The sequence below is a fragment of the Melozone crissalis genome, unplaced genomic scaffold (assembly GCF_028551555.1).
Source record: "Melozone crissalis strain CALT ecotype California unplaced genomic scaffold, PUWL_Pcris_2 ptg000059l_1, whole genome shotgun sequence".
Classification (NCBI taxonomy): domain Eukaryota; kingdom Metazoa; phylum Chordata; class Aves; order Passeriformes; family Passerellidae; genus Melozone; species Melozone crissalis.
This window is the reverse complement of record NW_026535837.1, coordinates 1,908,766-1,929,946: the sequence shown is the minus strand read 5'-3', so window position 1 is coordinate 1,929,946 and position 21,181 is coordinate 1,908,766. Positions and strand designations below refer to the sequence as shown.

The 21,181-nt window shown below is 43.7% G+C and overlaps 1 protein-coding gene across 1 annotated transcript in view; it reads left to right on the top strand.

Moving 5' to 3' along the window:
• Positions 1-19,101, top strand: part of BEND7 (BEN domain containing 7) — a 46,391-nt gene extending 27,290 nt beyond the window's left edge. The window contains exons 7-9 of the mRNA XM_054287546.1: positions 4,353-4,472; positions 12,456-12,506; positions 17,197-19,101. Coding sequence (XP_054143521.1) covers positions 4,353-4,472; positions 12,456-12,506; positions 17,197-17,258 — 233 coding nt within the window. The 3' untranslated portion in view covers positions 17,259-19,101. The remainder of the gene's footprint in view (positions 1-4,352; positions 4,473-12,455; positions 12,507-17,196) is intronic.
• Positions 19,102-21,181: the final 2,080 nt, after the last annotated feature.

Genomic DNA, 21,181 nt, shown 5'->3' with positions numbered 1-21,181 from the left:
ATGCTCATAAGTGCAGTGGTCTCCTGTTGGGGGAGCAGATTTCTTGGTGTGAGCACCTTTTGCTGGTGGATTTTTCCTAGCAGTCACTGCTGTCTAGCTTCCAGAAGAGCACATGTTCCTTCAGACTCTGTGATGACAGCATATAAAGAGCTGATATTATTAGGCCAGAGTTTCTGAACTAGATTCTATTTTGAAATCTGATATTGTAGGGACAATACCCACATTACCAAAAGACAGGCCAAAAATAAGCTCTAAGAGTGGAGCTTATTTTAGAGGCTGTGACTTGTTCTCAGGTACAGATTGCTAACTTAGGAGACACAGGGCAATAAGAAGAGCTTCTCTGAGTCCATTGGCAGCAAGAGGAGGCAGGAAAATCTTCTGCAACCACCTCTGCCAACTTTTGGGCCCCTCTCCCAATGAAAGAAAGGCATTGACAAACTGGTTTGAGTCCAGTGGAGGGACCACAAAGACTTAGGACTCCACCAGTTCCCTGCTTCAGTATTAAATAAGGGCAGGCTGAGAGAGCTGGAGAGGATGATTCAGGAGAAACCTTACTGCTGTTCACAGCTACCTAATGGGATAGTGTGGACAAGTGGAGTCAGACCCTTCTCAGAGGCACAAGAGGCACTGAACATGTGGAAAATTGCAATTTGATAAGGAGAAACATTTTAAACACAAGGACTGAGCAGTGCAGTAGGGGCTCAGAGGGGCTGCAGGACCTCCACCCCTGGAAATACTCAAAATGTGACTGGTCACAGGCCAGAGCATTGGCCATGCTTTGAGCAGCAGGCTGGGCATGGAGGCCTTCAGAGGACCCTCTCAAGTGTGCAGTTCTGCAGCAAAGTGTGTGCTGTACCTTTGTCATAGTCCTAATGTATCTTAGAGAGCAGCTGACAGACTTTCTTAGTTATGCTTGTATTTAGGTTTAAATCACAAACACTGTTTTGTACCTTCTTGAGCTCAGTAATCTGCAAAAATCTGTCTGAATTCTCTCTGTCTCATTGTTTCTTAAAAGCTTTAATAAATAAGTTAAATGAAAGAAAGAGGAGTTCAAAATTACTTCAAAAAAACCCACTGTAATTTGAACAGCATTTGATAAATGTTTTACAGTAAATGCAACAGGACTACTAAAATAGCAGCTGGTACACACTGCAGAGAGCAATGTTTCTCAGCAGCTGAGATTGTACTAGTGGAGCAAATTCTGAGGCTTGGTTTAACCTCTTCCCTTGAGGTTAAGAGAAGAAAGGAGGGACTTGTAGTTCCAACAGAAAAATTTAATCTGTGATGGTACTACTGGGTACCACTGCCATAACAGTGATCTCTGTTGGCACCTTACAGTATTGCCCAAATGCTGGTGCCTGATCCCTGATAGGGAAGCCTGTCCCTAAAAGCTGTGATGGGGTAAAGATGCCAAGGTCTGATGTCCTGTGGGTCCTCACTCAGTCTGGCTCCAATAGCACCCTTCTTCCCTCCAAGGAGCTGGGCTGTCACACACTGTGGTTTCATTTATTCCAAGAAATAACTGGGCCAGTATGAAATCTCTACAAGAACAACATCATGTTGTTTGCATTATTATCATTAGGACATTCTTCTACCACGTGCCCAGATATCCTTTAGTGGCACTTTCAGTCCCTTTCCATGACAGAGATACAAAAAGCTACATTAATGACAAAAATGGGCAGAGAATTTAAAGGAGGGACTGTTTGCTTGAAAATCACTCTTCCTGTCTGAAAACATTTTCACTGCTGTCCTTAAAAGTAATTTAATGCTTCTGCAACAGAATGATTAGCCAGGGAGCAATTCTCTCTTTTGACTTTGGGTATTCAGTGGCACTGTATCAGTTGCAGTGTTTCTCCTGGGCAATCAGCTTCTCTTATGAGTCTTTCACTCAGAACTATGGGGAAAAAAGATGAAAAAATAAAACTAGTCAGAAGCACTTGTTTTTCCTTTGATTTGTTGACTAGAAATTCAGCCAGTGAAATCCTTCCCTGCAGAAATCAATGAGCTGTGTTCAGATATAAGTGTCATGTATCCCTCAGGGATCCATAGTGGGACCAGTACAATGTAATATTTTCATCAATGACACAGGCACTGGTTTGTAGGGCACCCTCAGCAAGTTTGCAGATGACACCAGGCTGAGTGGTGTGCTTGGTTGACAGGAGGGAAGGGATGCCATCCAGGACCTTGGCAGGCTGGAGGAATGGGCCATGTGACATCCTGGTGCTTAACAAGACCAAGTGCAAGGTGCCCAATCTGTGTCAGGGCAATCCCAGTATCAGGACAGACTGGTGGATGAAGGGATTGAGAGCAACCCTGCAGAGAAGGACTTGGGGGTACTGATAGACAAAAAATTCACAGGAACTGTGGCCATGATTCTGTGCCTCTGCTCCACTGGGGTGAGACCCCACCTGCAGGGCTGCACCAGCTCTGGGGCCCAGCACAGGAGGGACAGGGACCTGTTGGAGCAAATCCAGAGGAGACAGCAGGGTGGTCAGAGGGCTGGAGCAGCTCTGCTATGGAGACAGGCTGAGAGATCTGACGTGGTTCAGCCTGAAGAAGAGAAAGATCTAGCAGACATTATTGTGGCCTTTTAATATAATATAAATATATAATAATAATATAAAAGAGGCTTTTAAGTAAGATGAGGATGGATATTTTACCAGAGCCTGTAGTGACAGGACAAAGAGGCAGTAGCTTTAAACTGAAAGAGGGTACATTTAGTTGGACATTAGGAAGCCTTTTTTTTTTGATGATGATGATGGTGATGAGACTATAGGAACAGTTTTCCCAGAGAAGCTGTGGGTGCTCCAGCCCTGAAAGTGTTTAAGATCATCTTGGACAGGGCACTGAGCAATCTGATGAAGTGCAAGATGTCCCTGCTTATGGCACTGGGGTTGGACTAGATGGTCTTTAAAGTCCCCTTTTAAATTCAAACCAGTCTATGTTTCTATGGCAGAGGATCTGTTAATACCATACAGCTTGGGTGGACTAGAAATGCAGGTCCCAATTCTTGGGCAGGTCCCAGTTCTCCTGCCTCCTTGCTGCTGCATTCCCATTCCTTTTGTCCCTGTTGTTATTTCTCTAAGCACACGTTGAGCAGTTGCCTGTTTTAAGTAAGCAGGAGTCACAAGTCATTGATCAGGTGCCCATTGTGCCAGATACCATAAGGATTCAGAAGGGAAAGATTATTTCTACCTTCACAAAGATGATGTTTGTTGCAAATCAAACACTGTGAATGTCTGGGGATGTATTGACTTCTGTGGGCAGCCCTCAGAGTTGGTCTGATGTCCTTGTAGATCAGAGTGCACAGCAAAGTGCTGCTGATGCCTGCCTTGCCATGGTTTTGTGAAGCTGTTAGCATGGAAGGAGTTTTGGTTCTCTTATACTTAGCAGGTAGTGCTGCTTCAAACTGTGTGTATAAAAATACTGAAATTGTCTTTTTTTTGTTGCCTGTTTCCCAATCCCATTTGTGTGATACTTATTCTCCAGGATTACAAATCCCTTGAGCTGGGACCAGCTTTCTCTCTTTGTTTGCCAGTCATAATTGGGCACTGGGCTCTGAGACCTCTGACCAAGTTTACAATAGCAATACTAACAGCAAGAATACTTTTTCTATTTCTGCACTTATTTATTTTTTGCATACCTCTCAGTTGCTTGATGAAAATCAATTGCATCAGTTTCACTGCATTTAGAATTCTGTATTTTTGGTATAACACTGTTAGGTTTGTTGTAAATATAGATTTAAAGATAGTGTTGACTTTGTACCTTTTTTACAAAACACAAAATTGGACCTGTAGGGTATTTTTTTTCTCAGTAATAGTGCTTTTTTTGGTTTTTTTTAGTAGCTTTATAAAAATTCTATTCCATCTGGTTTGGCAGTATAAAAACTGTGGAGATTTCCACAGTGGTGGGACTTTACTCTTTCATGACTTTGCCTGCAGCCTTAGGAGCCTGACCAAGAGGCCACCAAATGACCACATCTTCAGTTCTCTATCTGTACCATATGGAAGGCAGCATTAACAAGTGTCTGCCACATCTGAATTCTAAATGCACTGTTATTTTTCTGTGATCATTTTGTGTGAATTTCATGAAGACATCAGGTGTAGAACATTTCTCTGGGACAGGCTTTTATATGCAGTAATGATGTCATTCCTGTGATGCAGCCAAGTCACTTCTGAATGGTGAACTTGTGAAACACTGAGTTGGGATTTAGTCTCACAATCCTACATTTGGCCATTAAAATTCTGTTTTATAATTGAGTAATTTCATATATTTTGATTAACATCCTCTCCCAACTCCTTTTCTCCATTTTTGGTGACATGTTTCAAAAATATGGTATCTTTTTATTTCAGTCTTTACAGAAAAATACTGCACTGCTAACCATGTGGATAAACTTCCTGGTCCTAGGGACTGGGTCCAGATTCTTCAGGATCAAATTAAACTTGCAAGAAGACGATTAAAAAGAGGCTCAGGTATGTATAAAAATATGAGTTACAACATGTGAGTGGAAGATTAAAAGCTTAGAGCCTTTGTATCCACAGAAGTATTTTTCCTGTTGACTGTAGAGTTGCACTTGTTCATTCTATGAAAATTAGAACTCTTCACACTTTAGCAGGTTTTGTGGGTTTGGAATGGTAGCAGGTTTAGGAGCTGTCTCTACAGACAAGTTTGAGTGTTTCTCAAATTTTGTCTCCTTTCTTTTAGCATCCAAACGCTTCTTCCCAGAAATTAGCTGATCCATCCAGGGTTGCAAGTAGAAGTTTTTTAATTCTGTGTTATTTATTCTGACAAGCCACTGACTGTACTGTTAAGACATAACCCAACTGACCTTTCCCTCTAAACTGTATGTGTCTGGAAGAATAGATGAGTCTTCTCACATTCCTTGTGAAAGAATCAGAAAAAAAAAAACCCAAAACAAAAAAAGAAAAGGCAGCCACCCACCCTGGTTGTGCCAGCAAGGCTCTGCAATATGTGGGAGGCAGCTTGCCAGCAGTGACAGGTAATCTAGGCAGGGTGTGCAGCAAAGCTGCTCAGCCTGGGCTGGGATAACCTGGATGCTTGGGACCAGCCTGCAGTGAGCTCAGTGCTGAGCTTTCACCCTGACAGCACCTGGCTCTTGAGCCTTCAGCCCCAGCCATGAGGGTGCAGCCTGGAAATCCCAGTGGGGTTCTTGGGAAAGCAGTGTTACTGATTAGGAGACATGTAATTACCTTACAAACCATAGCTAGTCTCCTTCCCATCTTCATCCCTCCAGTCCTACAAGGGCTTTCTCCACACGAGGCTTCACTTCCCCTCTCTCAGCCTGCAGGTTTCTTAAGGCTCTCTCAGGGTTGGATTCTTGCCTGTCTCTCCCTGGGTATATCTGACACTGCTGTCTGAGGCACTTCACTTGTGCCACCTCCTTAAACACAGTCCTTTGCTGTTCCTGTATTTAGCTGCCTGCCTTTTCCCCTCTTCCCTTCTGCCCATCAGCACAATTAAGTGCCTGTTAGCATCCATGGGATGGGAAACCTGATGGCTCCTCAGGGGATGCTCACCCTGTGGTCCCTGGTGGTGAGTGAGACCACAGGAAATGTCCTCCCCATCTCCCTGTCTCACAGGGCCAACCTTTTCTGTCCAGAGCTGCAGCTCTGAAACATGCACTTAGGCTGGCATCTGAAATCATTCTCCACAACATTATTAATGCCAGGAGGGAAAAGCATAAGACAGAGGAAAATGAGAAACACCCAGAGACAGAAATAACACAGGGGGAGGACAAAAGTGCAGATTATTCAGTAGCATAAGCTTCCCAGGGTAGAGAAACAAACCAGCACTGGCCTTAAAAAGGGTTTCTTGTGTGTTGGGGGAGGGAGGACAGAGGGATATGAGATAATCTTGTTAAAGGCAGTGTCAGATTACTGGTGTTGTACAACAGGATTGTTTTCTGCCCCTTCCAAAGCTGCCTTTGGGCCTCCCCAGGACAGGAGGGTGGAAGTGGGATGTCAGGCTACAGTAGGGTGAAGGGTGCAGTGCAGGATGTGGGGATCAGAGGGTCCTTGGGTTGTCTGCAGAAGATCCCTCAGGAAAGAGGATTGACCTAATTTTGTTTTGATTTTTATTTTCTTTCATCCTTTTTTTATTTGCTTTTCTTCTTGCCTCTGCAGGATATTAATTAAAATGACAATGACATTCAGCTTTTGCTTTTCAAATGGGGCCACCTCTATCTCTGGTCCTTGCTCAGGATGGCAGAATCTAAGCAGAGGATATTGTATGTAAACTAGCAAGACTATGAAGGAAAATAAGTGAAGCTGAGTAGTGTGCCAGAATCAGAAAGCTCCCCTGTCTGTGCTGCAGAGGGAAGGTAACTTGTCCACCTGTATGTGGATGCACAGTGAGCAGCAGTGCACCTAGCAGCCCCTCAAGTTTATTTGTTGAAAAAACCCTGCACAATACCTAGATTGGTAGAAAAGCTCTTTTTGTGTGCTCTTTACTGGCCAATCCCTGAAGTGCCCCAGTTTCTCTCTGATGTGGCCACAGGCAGACATGCTGTTTTCAGTGTGTCAGGAGTGGCTGAACACACCACTGTGGCCACTTGCACCTTTCCAGCCACTGCCATCTCCTCTGGTGGCTGTAGCCAGCCCAGCCTGACCTTGCACTGGAGCAAACAAGTTTCCCAGGCCTTTGTGACAGCAAAACAGTAGATGGGAGCAGAGAGGCAGGAGCAGACAGCTGGTTGCAGTAACATCCTTGTGTTGTTGAAATAAGATTTGTTGATACTTTTATGCTACAATTGTGAGTTTCTGATATGAAGAATGTAGAGCTGACCAGGCAACAGATCCATCTATTCCTGTACTTTGTGTCCAGCATTGGCTGTTGGCTGATGCCTGGGGAGGTCTGTAGGACCAAGGGAAGGATGTTGTGGTGTTTGGTAGGGTAGTCTCTCAGCCCTCAGCAGCTTTATCCTGATACAGAACTAGTGATGTTGGAATTATGCACAATTTCTCTATTTATTGTGAAACCATACCAAAATTGTGTGTAATTTAGAGACCAAAACAGGAGTGGAGAGCAAACATGAGAAGCCCTTCCAGGACTTCATGTTGTAAACCTTGGCTTTTAAGTATTTGAAAACTATGGGACTTGCAGCCACTGGGATGTGGGATTTCATCACTCTTCTGGCTGAGCTCTTGAGCTCTCCCAGTCTGCTGTGGCCAGAGGAGCAGAAGCTGAGCAAGTGTCCTGTGTCCATGCTCCCAGGTCATTCTCTGAGTTCTGTCTCCTCTTGCTCACTGGAACATGCAGCTGATCCTGTGGGGATAGGCTAAGGGGCCCAAAGAACAAATCTGAGCCACCAATTATCTAACTTCACCCAGGACTTTCTGACCCAATGTGTCTCCCTGGTGCTTGATCTCATTATTTATCTGCATCAGTTCCTGGTTTGTCATAATGCACAGGCTTTATATGGAAAAAGCTTAAGATGATCCATTTATTTCAGAGGTCACAAGACAAATTTTTAGTCAGCACTGTGTTGGGCTAAATTTTAATAGCAGAAGTATTTAAGAGGAGGGACAGGCTTTTCATCCTGCTTGCCTTCCCCCAAGCCATTCAGTGCATCCTCTGATGAGTTTTTCATTTCAAACCAGACAGTAAGACACTACATTCATGAGCAGCCCTCTCCACTTTATCCTGTGGAACATTATTTCAGTCTGAAAATGTAAATCCTGCTCTATCTTTCAATTACAGTAATAATTTCAGGGAATTCTATCAAACAACTGGGGTGGATCTGCTTTTTGTAGCCCCTTCTATAGGGTGTACTCCCATGAGTGTTTCTAAATTAAATGAAATTATGATCACTAGATCATAGATGCTGCCCAGCTTCAACCTTATTTACCATATTTGGCTCATCTCCTAGAATTAGGGACTGAAAAAGCTCCTTATTTCAAAAGCTAATCAAAAAAACCACTTAAAAATTCTGCTTTCTAGAAAATAGTTCCCCCGTGTAGATTTTGAAAGGTTGTTATCCTAAGCCAAATAAAAAATCATTTACATTCTGAATCAATGACAATATTTTTCATAGCTGGGAATATTCTATTTTTTAAATTTATTTATTTTCCTTCAGCTTGTTCTTAGTTCTTTTAGATTGTTGCCTGAGATCTGAGACTTGGGTAGTGTTTTTTTATTTGTTAGATCTGAGAATAAAGCTGCCGCTGCCATTAAATTTTTATTGGCCCTGTTCAGTCTTTTCAAAATTTCACAAGTTAGCTGTCACAAAGGGGAGAAGAGACTGTGAGGTTAATGTTACAAACAGCTGTTATAATTAAAATTAAAGATATGATAATATTCTTCAGCCTTGACTGCTGGTCCCATGTCATGCCAGCAGCAGAGCATAGTGGAGCACAGCTTCATGATGCCAGGTCTGTCTTCTCCCAGAGGAGGAGCTGAACAATTTTGGTGGATGGGATTGGATGCAAAGTTGCCCTGGAAGGAAAGAAGTCAAAGGAAGTGTGTGTGCATGGGTTTCCCCTCTTAAAGCAGCATGAATTACAATGCAAACTGCCTCATAATTTACAGTGCTGGGCTTGCCCCAGCGTGGTCCCTTCACCCTGCACAAGAGAACACGAGCAGGTGTCTGGTGGCCTTGCCAGTGGCAGCACACAGGGACACAGTCTGCCATTATCACAGAGATCTTACATGGGGAAAATCAGAGGGAGCTGGCTGGCTCTTCCTGTCACCTCTGTGCAGGCACTGCATTTGAGCCTTTTGATTACTAAACTCTCCATCCACTAATAAGCAGCAGGTCAGGGTTCACACATCTCCCACAGTAAGTTCTTCCTCCCTTTTTATGTTGTGAAGAGCCCATGAGCCATTATTGCACAGCAGCTATCCATGGGAAAGCTGATGCTGTGGGGTAATACGTAATAACAATAATGTGTGAATTACCACACTGTGGGTTTCCTTGGGCTGTCCTGTGCAGGATGATCCTTGTGGGGCTGGATGATCCTTGTGGGTCCCTTCCAGCTCAGGATATGCTGTGATTCTGTTCTAACACTGCCACAGTGCATGAGCTGTTCATGCCAAGTGATTATTTGTGCTTAACCTGGAACCCTTGGATTGCCTGACTCCTCAAAGGAAAATACAGCAGTTTTGGAAAACATGCTGCAAATTATTTAAATAAATTGCATGCCATGATGCTTCATCCTTAAATTGTTTTTTTTAAAATTAACATTACTTTGTTGCAGTGTAAAATAGTGGGGAAGGAGGAAAAAATTATTTTTATTGATTATTTTTCCCTGGGAATATGCTTTTCTCCCATGTCCTTGTTCAAACTGCTGCTTCCATTGTTTTGCAGGAGGTTTTTTTCTTCTTCCCATTTTTCCTCAGCTTTCTGATTCCCTGGTTTCTGCTTTTGACACAGTATCTACATGCTGCAAGAGATTGGGTGGATTTTTGCTTAGCAATACAGACAGGGCCAGGAAGGATGTAGGATGAAGTGCAGCATGTGGTACAGTGTCTTTGTGGCCAGTATTTTAGATAAAAACCAGCAATATTAAAATAGTAACTGCTGTATTCAACTTCCCAGCCCTGAGCACGTGTGTACTTCTTTCCAGGAAAGCAGCAAGTGTACACTTATAGACAGACATGTACCTCAGAAGCTACACAATCTGGGGGGAATCTAAGAAAATGACTACCAGCATTATTTTGCAAGGTCTGCAACACTCTGTCTAAGCAAAGGACAGAGAGGAGGCTCTGAGTTCCCACAGTAGGCTCTCTTCCTGCTTGCCTTGTCTTGAAAGCTGGCCCAGGACAGTGAGGTTTGGCTGGCAGTCTGTGGGTGTGGTTGTCAAAAGCAAACCTTCCTTTCTTCTTGGAATGACATGTAAGAGACTGGTGGTTTATACCCATGTTAGGAGGTATAAACCTAATCGAGATGTTTGCCATTCCCCTGTGTTATTTCCAGCTTCACCTGGATCTGCAGTTACACATCCAGTTTCATAAAACAGATCCTGGCAGCTGCTGAGAAGAGTGAGTAGCTCTCTGGGCATCTGCTGTGCTCCCACTCCCTTGCTGGCACTGGCACAGGCATTCCTGTGGCCATGTTGTCAGTTTTTAACTGGATCTGATCTTGTGACTGTATAAACATTTGTGCTGGCACGAGGAATGAGACTGGAACAATTGGTGGAGAGCTGAACCTCATTTATCAGTCTTCTGCCATATTAAAATGGCCAGGTAACTTCTGGTTCTGTAGAGTTGGAGACTCAAGTCCTTACCTTCTGGAAGTTCCTTGTTTCCATTTGTTTCTTTCTGTATTATTGCTTTCCTCTGGTGTAGGAAGAGTTAGGCAGAAAGGTGGCCACATCTCTGGAGCTACTTTCCAAATTGCTGCAGAAATTTCTAGAAAAGCTGTCACTACAGTGGGCAGCCCATTGGCTGATATTCATAGAGGAAAGGCTCTCCAGTCCTTTGCCAGCACTCAGATCCAGCTTCCCCCTTTTTCATAGCTTGGCTCCCTTTTACCCAAGAGGGCAGATGCAGCTTTGTCCTTGTATGCTGAGTTGCAGGTAGTTCTTCACAGCATTGCTAGAAGTTGGCCTCAGACTGACAGGATTTTTAAAGCCATGTAAATCCCATTGGTGAGTTTTGCCTTCTCATTGCACCATGCTGTCTCCTCCCTTGCACATCCAATCCTTCCACCATTGAGAGTCTGGTCCAGATTCAGACCTGCCTAGGTGATCCCTTCCCATTTAGTTCCTTCCAAAATTCAAGGTTTTCACAGTGAGCTGTACCAGGCACTGAATTTGTGGCACCTTCTCACAGAAAGCAGAGAAAAGTCTCAATTCCACTGAGTCACTTGCAAGTCTGTGCCATGAATTTATCAGGGCTCTGCATTTAAACCTTTTGTGGGAGGAAAGCTGCCTGGTACTAGGGTTTTAATTTGTTTATATTTTCTTTGGTTCAGTTAATTTTGCAGAACTGAGAGCATATAGCCAAAAACTAACCTGACATCCAGGCATGTGGGAGAGACAGCACTCTCTTGGACCAGGGATGGAGAGACAAGGGTTGATGGATTACATTAGAAAATTAATGTAGATTAGGAGCTGGATTAGACATTATCATCATGAAGGCAACAACTGAACATCCTCATATGCAGAGCCATGATAAAGATGATCAGGACAATTAACTTAGTCTCAAGTGGAAGGTGAGCTGAGTTGTTTAGCTTATCTCTAGCCTTGGTTTTGATCTCTGTGGGTATTGTGCAGTGAATGGATGTGAAGAGATATACATCCACCACACTGACCTTGTACATTGTAGTTCACAGGACAAGGAGTGATCATTTTAAAGTACAACATGGTTGATTTAGATTAGATACAGGGAAGAATTTTTTACAATTTTTTACACTGGCACAGGCTGCTCAGAGAGATGCTGGATGCCCCATCCCTGGAATTATTCAAGGGCAGGGCTCTGAGCAACCTGATCTAGTTGAAGCTCTCTCCCTGCTAATTTCAGGAGGGTTGGACTGGGTGACCTTTAAGATCCCTTCCAACCCAAACTATTCTGTGATTCAGTGATAATGGGCTTGTCCTGTATGACCACACCTCATTTGCTGAAGTGCTCTCAAAGATCTCATTGTGCTTCAAAGGCCTTAAATATCATGCTGCAGTGCCAAAAGACAAAGGTAATAGGATTTTGAATAGGGCTTGTTTAGGTTAGGCACGGATTTCCTGTTACACACCTTTGATTTACTCAGGGTTCACATGCACGTCCCAGGTACTAGAGCCTAACAAGTCCCTGCACATCTGCTGAGTGAGGCAAGCTATGTCTGTGCATTCCCTTGGCCTCTGGCAAACACAAAATGAACAAATTAGGCTTTTAGCCTCCCTTCACCGTGGGCCAAATTAAGTCAAATGCTCTTGCATAAGCTGTGGGTTGAAAGCATGTGTGTATATACACATTAATTGCCAGTGCTTTTTTAATTACACTGGGCACCCACCTGCGTTTTTGAAGACACTTTGCCCTAGTAAATCTGTCCCCTGCAAAGTGAGCTTGCCTGTGGTCATGGGAATTTCGGGTGCAGAAATGGGAGTGCTCCTTTCCCTGCAGGCATCAGATGACTGTGGGTGGGTGGAGTTCAGCCTGCAAGGCTCTTCCTCTAAGGACCACTGGGGACTTTTCTTGTGACTTTATCAAGTGATAACAACTCCTCTTATCATACAGATATCCTGAAACTTTAAAAAGAACAACTGTTACTCCATCCCGTTGCTGGTACAATTGCTCCTTAATACCCAACTCCCTCTTCCAAGTTTGCATTTTTATTATATGACCTTTTCCTCCAAGCAGTGAGTTTTTAACAGAGCACTTGCAAATTTGCAGCTGAGGAAAGTAGATAGAAAATGCAAAATCACTTCACAGTCTGCAGCTTTTTAATCACATTCCCATATTCAGTAAAAGTAATGAGATTTCTTGTTTATATTTGTAATCAGCAGAGGCAACTGACTGTGATGAGAAGCCGGACATTTCTCTACTACAAACAGGTAAAATGTATTAAAATTTTTATCAGTCTTCCATATGTGTTTTTGTTTGTTTATGGCACAGAAGCACTTTTCAATAATCCTGACTTGCCATGTACAGCTGGGTAATTGCACATAGAACTCTGCTATCTAAAGTTTTGCATGGTCTGTGTTAAAAAACAAATGCATCAGAATCTTACAATTTTCCTCTCAATTTCATATTCATAAAACCTCAAGGTCCATGGGAGCAGCTAAGCTAATAAGGCCTGTAAGTTACACTTCTTATGCCAGATAGGGACTTGTGCTCATCCCTGATATTTCTGGGAGTATTTTTTATCTCTTAACAGAGTTATTGGTAGGGACAAACACAATCACTTGTAGTGTCACATCTGTTGAGTTGTTGGCAGTATTAGCCATAATATCTTGGACTCACAGAAGGATTGCAGACATTTTTACATGCTAGTTAAGTGTTAGTTTACTTATTCTTGAAGTGCAGCCACCCTGCCTTAAAAGCCTGACAATTGCTATGCAGCAGCTTGGCTGTGCAGCTGTGTAGACTGGGAAATAACATTTTTCCACACTGTTGAATTTGGTGCCGAAATCACCAGACTGAGACTGAAGTTTGAAGCACCCTCACATTAAGAGTTAGTCCATCAGTAGGTGCCATGATGGTAGGAGCTGAGCTGCCATCCTCTGAAAATCCAGTGGGGCCGGAGCCTGCATTTCAAATTCTGTAATGTCACTGAGGTGCTGCTTCTTATTCCAAAGGAGAGAGGATCTTGGGCAGACAAATAACGTCATCGATTGTAGTGTGGTTTTGTGTTATTTCATATAACAACAAAGGGTGGTTGGAGCTCAGCAATGCCACTGCTGGAAGAGCAGGACAGGGCTGGTACTGGGTTTCTGAGCACACCACACTGTACCTGACAGCTGTGGGGAGCACGGGAGACTCCTGGTGCCCATCACAGATCTGTCTCCTGTGCCAGCACTCCCTAATCTCTCTTGCACGAGGGCTGCAGAAGGAGCTTTCACACGGCACCGCTGTGTGCTGGAGCAGCAGCTGCCAGCCGTGGAGCACGTGCAGTTACTAAGGAATAGGAGCAGCAGAGCAGTTGGGAGGACAAGCAGCTTTAGTCTGGCTCTGGCAGGGACCCAGGGGGGGCTGGGAGCACACGCTGCCTGGGAGCTGCCATCCTGCTTTCCTGCTCAATAATATGGCAGGCTGCGGCTGGGATGAAAGGTGCAGGAAGCTCTGCTTTGAAAGGTCCCTTCCAAGCAACATCCTGTTGGTTTCTTTTATCAGGGAGGGAAGAAATTCTGCTCCCTTCCCTAATAAAGGTTGTTAATGTGGTGTAGTGGTATCTCCTCATTGCTCTGGAGCAGAATGAACAGTTTGCTGTGGGTTTCTTGGAGCAGTTTCTGTAGTCACTGCTCAGGCTGTACATCAGGGATGGAGATGAACGTGCTGGGATGGTTGTGGTAGAGAAGGCGACTCCCTTTCCACTCCACTGCAGATCACCCCTGTGGTCTGCTTGCTTGTACATCTTTGAGCATCCATGCATGCAGCTTTGGAGCTGAAATGCTTGTGTGTGATGTGTACTGCTCCACACTACCTGTGGAAGGATGCCTAAATAAACCACGCTGCAGTTTGCATTGGGGGGAGGTGATGCTCATAGGCTGTGAGCCAAGAATTTGACTCACACCCATTATTATATGTGTGCCAGTGCCTCTTTATAGGACAGATCTGTGTAATATCATACTGTTGTTGGAAGCAGATTATTTAAAGTGATACACAGACAGTATAATGACAGTAATTATGAGACAGAGCCAAAATATAGCTGCTTTGCAGCAAGGAATCTAGCAAAAGAGGTGGAATATGATTTTTACAGGGGTCTTTCCCTGTTTTAGTACAGCTGGTTTTACAAAAGGGTGCTTGACAGGTTCTTTAAAGAGAGTCTGCATGCAATTTATTCAGCTGTCTTCTCTGTTTAGCTTGAAAAATCTTTGGGGAAAAGTCTTTCTGACTGTGTTTGTGCAGTGCCTCATGCCATGGGCCTTGGTTGCAGATGACAGCTAATACCAGATAAATCATGGCCTCAGGTATTAGGAAAAATTTCTTCCCCAAAAGTGTTGTTGAGCACTGGGACAGGCTGTCCAGGGAAGTGGTGGAGTCACGGTCCTGGGAGGTGTTTAAAAAATGTGTAGATGGCACTTGGGGACATGGCTGTTGGTGGATCTGGCAGTGCAGGATCTTAAGTATCTTTTCCAACCTAGCTGATCCTGTACCTCTGTGATCAGTGGTTACCCTGGTGCTTTGGTGTAATAAAACCAGAGTGAATGGGGTTGGCTGAGGGGATCTTGCAGGAGACTGGATGGGGAGAAAATATGTGGGGCTATGGGAGCTGTCCATGAACAATTCCTCTCTTGATCATCAATAACTGAACAAACTGTGAAGCAAAAGCAGCCAGGGAGAATTATTTAAATCAGTGATAAGCACTGATGCCAAAAACCAGGGAAAATCTCAGATGCCTTAAATCTGCCTTTCCAACTGTGTCAGTCCTGCCTGTGACACCAATGACATTAAGGAGGAGATCTGGGTATATGTGGATTATCAGTGCTGGAATGTCTCAGTCTGTATGATTTTGGATTGTAGCCTCTGGCTAACAGTTCACTTGGGACACCTCAGTCAGAGGTGTGGTTGCTCTCACCTCTCTCCATCATTGGTGGGAAGAGAGCTGCTTCCAGAGGGAAGGCCAGGGCAGCTGCAGTTGTGTTTGGAGGTGTCTCTCTTTTAGTGCCAGCAGGACCAGGCTCTGAGTGCAGTTAATTGGTGCCAGTGCCCACAGCCAGGTCTGAACCAGCTCCCTCTGTGCCCACAAACAGCAAAGTCCTGGGATTTGAGCAGAGCAGGGGATGCTTTGTTTTCAGAAAGCTCTTTTGGAACTCAAAAGCCTGGTAAAAATAATGAAGCTGGTACAGCTTCATAAAGCTAAGACATTTTTCCCAATTATATTTTAGCACTCCTGAACAGAAATGATGCTCCTGTGTTAAAAATCACCCTCTGTACTAAGAGGGCCTTGTCTTTAAATCTGTTGATTGAAGGGTGTTTAAAATAAATTGGAAGAACTGTGGCAGTTAAACTTGCTGGGAACTTTGGTTCATTGACAGATAAATCTCAAGAAAATACTAGAAGAATTGTCCCTAACAAATGTTATCAAAGCTCAGGTCTCAGAGAGTTCCAGCTTTTGCACCTAAGCAAAGCTGCAGGCTGTGTCCAGAGCTGAGCTGAGACAGATCAGGCAGCTCTGGGGGTAATTATCGTGGGCTCAGTGGAAAGGCTGATTAGTTTCTTGGTGATACAGGATACCTGGAGGGTGTGAGATAGATCTTTATCAGGATGAGGATGTGGCACCTTTTAGAGTCTTTCTGTGTAAGATGGTATTGTGAAAAGGCTCATCTTATTTCAGTGTACAATTTACCCAAAGCATTGGGATTTTGTGGTTCAAAGAAAAACAAAAGGAAGGCATAACCCATAAATTCTGCATGTGAGAACAAATGTAACACAGCTGCAACACCCTTTCCTTGAATCCTCATCTTGTAAATTGGATTGGAAAGATGTAGGCAGGTTTAGGACCATGAGGCAGCACTCCTTACCCCTGCTTTGGACCCCAGCCAAGCTGAGAGTTTGTGTAGTTTCTCCACTCTGGGGTTAATTTTGAGATGAGAAAGAATTGTGATATCCCTAACGGAAGCTGAAACACTAACATCCCAATCCTCAGGTCTAGGGGTGATAGAGCTTTGTGAAAAGATGAGAGCAATCTCTTGGTAAAGAAACAGATGATAAGAAAACAGCAACAATCCAATTCTATATAGGTTGTCTCCTTTTCTCTTGAAATACAATATCAAGAAAATGAAACTTGGGGAAAAAAAAAAGAAAAAAAAGAAAAACCTATTCCAAAACCTTAAATATAAATCCTTTATTGTAATATAAATCTTTATCCTTTCAATGTGTGATTGTATGAGTCTTCCCTTTTCATTGGGATGTATTTGCCTCTCAGGCTGATTGATGTGTGTCTTCTCTTTGCCCTGTGTTCTTAGTGCCCTCGTTGTAATTCTTCTGTCCATCTTTTCATTGTTCTGTTTAGAAAAAGCACATTCTTAAAGTGCTTTTTAAAAGATGGGATATAATCATACAGTGCACCTTTTATAAGTGTATGTGTATATATATATATATTATTTTTTTTTCTCTTATATGCATTTAGACTGCTGTGGAGTGGTGGGGGTTTTTACCAAATAAGATCCCAAAGTATGTACTCAAGGTTGAAAATTCATGGGGTGCTTTTTTCACTTCTTCAGAACCTAAACTTCAAAGGGGTGAGCGTAGCAGTGCAGTTTGTGCTGAAGACTAATGGAGTGCTTTACATCTGAAGTGGGCTGCACTGTATGTTGTGTGAAAAACTTGGCTGGCAAATTTTGTATTCAAAAAAATCTATTTAATTTGCTTTTCTTTAGCCAGTTGAGCTCTACTCTAAATGGAATTCAGCAGCACTGCTTGTGTGCACACCAGCAGTTCAGCCTCATCACTAATTAAAATTAAAACTCAAATACATTATTTCGATAATTCTAAAATACTAATATTTTTTGTTTCAAATTACTGATATCTTAAATTCTTACATCTTTTTAACTGATTCCTTCAAACTCTTTCTCCCTTCAGGTAACCTTTTTGACACCACAACAGACCATCTGATAGATGCAAACCCAGATTTTTCAGTTTGAATTTCACATCCTGCATCAGTGTTCTTAGCAGATAGAAACATCCTCTCCTTTGAGCAATGTTCCTGCAAGCTCAGCACGAGAACTTCAGTGTACTACAAGACATGGGCGTCCATACAGTTTTTCCTTACAAGTCTGTGTATTTTCCATGTAACCTCAAGTAATGAACCACCAGATCTCTTCATTGTTCTTCATCTTAATTAAGATGATTTCCCTCTGCATCCCATGCATTACTGAATTAGCGGGGTACCCACTCTGAGGTCATTCTCCTGCCTGTGTTTCTCCTCCATGATTGTATTTTTCCACATGTTTGTATGCTTGCCAGCAGTGTCTCATCTTAAACCACGAAGAAGTTGTGACTCTTCCTGTCCCCAGGGACCAGGGTGGCCTCTCTCTCTCCACCATGAACCCTGGGGGGCTTAAAGAGCATCTGACCTGGTGAAGCTCTTTGCTTCTGCAGACCCACTTTTCCCTTCCTGGCTGCTGTGGTATCAATGACAGTCACACACAGCTCTGATTAAAAAGTCCTTACTGGGTTTAGGAGGGAATAAAGGAGGATTTCTCCCAGCAGTGCCCAGGTTCCTAGTTATAGCAAGGAGAAGCTATTCCTCAAACAATTTCCCCTGTGTGGTCCTAGTGGGATGGCTCTTGAGCATGTTTGTAGTGGAGATTGCTGGAGGTGGTCATTTTCCTCTCACTGATGCCCCCAGCTTGCTCATCACCTCAATTTCAAAATGGATTATTTTTCTGTTTTCTAAGAAGAGGGTCTGCTCACTGTGATTTTTCAGCCCCTGAAAACTGAGTATTGACAACAATACTCACCTATTTTAAAAAAACAAGTCACCTTTCAGCTGGCACTGTATTGATATCTCAGCAGTTAAGACAAGTGAATCGATCATGAAATTGCACTACCCTCTTAGACACTGAAAGGGTCAGGTCAGGGCTAAGGTGAAACTGTGTGTGGCCCCTCCTGCAAACCTTCATTTCTGCACCTTTCATCAGCACTAAATTCACTTTAAAAATGTCACAGAGAAATCTGGAAGGTCTTACCTGCAACACCTATTGATCACCAGGCAGTTTGAGCACGTGTCCTGCAATTCGAGGGAGAGCTTGCTAGAGCCTTTGCCATTGTGTTTCCTTTCCCTGTGTGTATCTTATCTTAGGTACTTTTTTATTTTTTGGAAACTATTTGGCCTTTGAGTGTCTCAACAGAAGTGCTATTACAGAGTGGGATGGTTTTCAAAATGTTCAACCTCTTTTTTTAACAATCCTCATGCCTGTTTCTCAGGTGTCACAGAATGCCCACAAATAACACTGAAGCCAACGTGAACGGTTTGTTCTGTTGGCACCTGAGAAACCTGGCTCCCAGCTGTTCCCCACCCACCTTCCATGGACTTTTAGGAATGACCATGTTCTCTCTGAAACTGTGGAATAGATTGAATGTGCACTGCAAACCTTAAATTTTGAGTCTTTCCTTCCTTCATGGCTTGGAGCTGCCTGCATTGGGCAGGGGGCACCGGTCCGTTGTGTTGTAACCCTTCAGCAATGAAATCAGCGTTTTGTAAATTTGGAAGATTGCATTTGTGTTTACTTACTGTGACTACTGTTCAGATTTTCTTCAGAAATCTTTTTATAGGGTTTATTAGAGAGAAGAAAAAAAAATCATTCCATATTTAGGTAAAAATGTCTCAATCTTCTGTATATATGTTTTATTAATATGTAAATATTTAGATATTTTTAAATTACTATGTTCTTAATAAAGCAACAAGGGACTAGTTGTGAAATGGTGTATAACATTGTGTCGTGTTACCGAGCTCTGGGAAATCCTCTTTGTCAGTTCAGAAAAGAAAACCTACAATAAATAACTTTAATTGCAAGTGTGTTCCTGTGTTCTATGCTGGATTCCCATATTTTAGAGGAATTACTTTGCCACCAGTGGACTACACATAGGAAAACCCTGAAAGTTCCCACCAGGATGCTGTTTTTCCAGCTGGCTCAGCCAGAAACCACACTGGCCTTGCCAATCACAACAACATCTATTTCCAATCATGTAATAACTCTTGAGCATTACAAACTGATATGCTTGAAGTCTAATTTTAATTGAATTAGGTGCCTTTATAATCTGCACTTAAAAGGTTAAGCTCTGCTTCTATGGAAACAACACACAGGAAGGACAAACCAATACTCACAGGTTGGAGTAGCTGCATAGATATATGCTTGGTAATTCATTATCACACCCTCATCAAATGTTTAGCCTTAGAAAATACTTCCTGCAAAAACATGTTCCTGGTAATCTTCCATCAATTCCAAGGAGCCAGTGAAGTGAAGTGAAGCAGCAGCTCACCACACCTTTTTGGCTTTATACAGGAAGCACTGCTGGTAAAAGTCCCAAGGAGAGCTCCCTTCACATTTCAGTGGCTGCCCGGATCAGCTGGAGCCTGGTGCAGATCCTGTGTGCTGTGACAGGAGCCAGTGCAGGCTCTCCCCTCTGGGGGGTGCTGGAAGAGCATCTCGGTCTTCACACAAAATAGATCACACAATGCTTTAGGTTTGGAGGGGACCTGGAAAGCTCCAAGCCCTGCCATGGGCAGGAGCATCTTGCACAAGATCAGGTTGGCCAAAGCCCCGTCCAAACTGGTCTTGAACACTCCAGGGATGGAGCATCCACAGCTTCTCTGGGCCACCTGTCACAGAGCCTCACTGTAAACCAATCTCATTGTAATATTGTTTTTCTTAATAGCTACTCTAAATCTAACCCTCTTTTAGTTTAAAACTGCTGCCCCTTGTCCTGTCCCTACAGGCTCTAGTAAAAAGTCCCTCTCTACCTTTCTCACAAGCCCCCTTTAAGTACTGAAATGCCACTCTAAGGCTTCCTTCTCTCTGGGCTGAGCCCCTCAGCTCTGTTCTCCCTTCTCTGGACCTGCTCCAGCACCTCAATGTCTTTGTTGTAGTAGGGAACTCAAAAGTGTCCCCAGGATTCAAGGTGTGGCCTTACCAGTGCCAAGTTCAGGGGACAGTCACTGTCTCGTTCCTGCTGATGCAGGCCAGGATGTTACAAGCACGGCTTTGTTTGGCTTGTGTTTTAAAACACAGGGACCAGCTTAACACACTGTTCTTGCAACATTTAAGTGGAGCACCTTAAATTGAGTCTAAGGTACAATTCTGAGCAAGAAATGTTCCTGTGTGCTGTGATCTGCATGGCACTAATCTCATCTATGCTGCAGAGTCACCAGCATGTGCTGCTGCCAGCTGCAGGCTCACCTGCTGGAACAGCTTTGGGATGGAGCAGGTGACTCTGGCAGCAGCCACACCTGAGCTCCAGCCACGCTCCTGCTTCCCTGCTGGCCCAGTCAGCCAGTGCATCCCTCTGCCCTGGGTACAGGACACTGGAGATTAATGCTTTGGGTGAAAAACATCCTTCTGAAGCTGAAGAGGAAAAAGGATATCCTCCTGGTAACATGAAAGGAAACTGAAGCCTGGGCTTTATAAAAAATGCATTAATTGTGAGACAAGAAGAAAGTCATCTCAAGTGCCTGTGACATGTTGGTTTAGAAACGGCTGGCTGAGTCTTTCAGGGGAAACACACTGTGTCACATCAGAGGGGTTTGGGGATGGGGGGTCCTGATGCAGCCACCCCTCCTCTAGAGAAACCTTCTCCCCAAAGAGCCTCCCCTCTGCTGAGGCCTTGCTGGGAAGTGCATTTCTCCTTCTCTGGGGAAGGGAGGGGGCACGGTCCTAGAAAAACCCCATGGGGCCACGTCCTCCTAGAGAAACAGATGCTGCCAGCATTTTGCAAGACTTTTCAAAAATAACCCCCTTGTGCATGTTCTCCCCCAAACCTAGAGCAGCAAAATGCCTTGTAGGAGGTGCTGAGATATCTTTTCTCCCTCCACTGGCTCTCCCACTGCTTGAGCATCCCCACACTG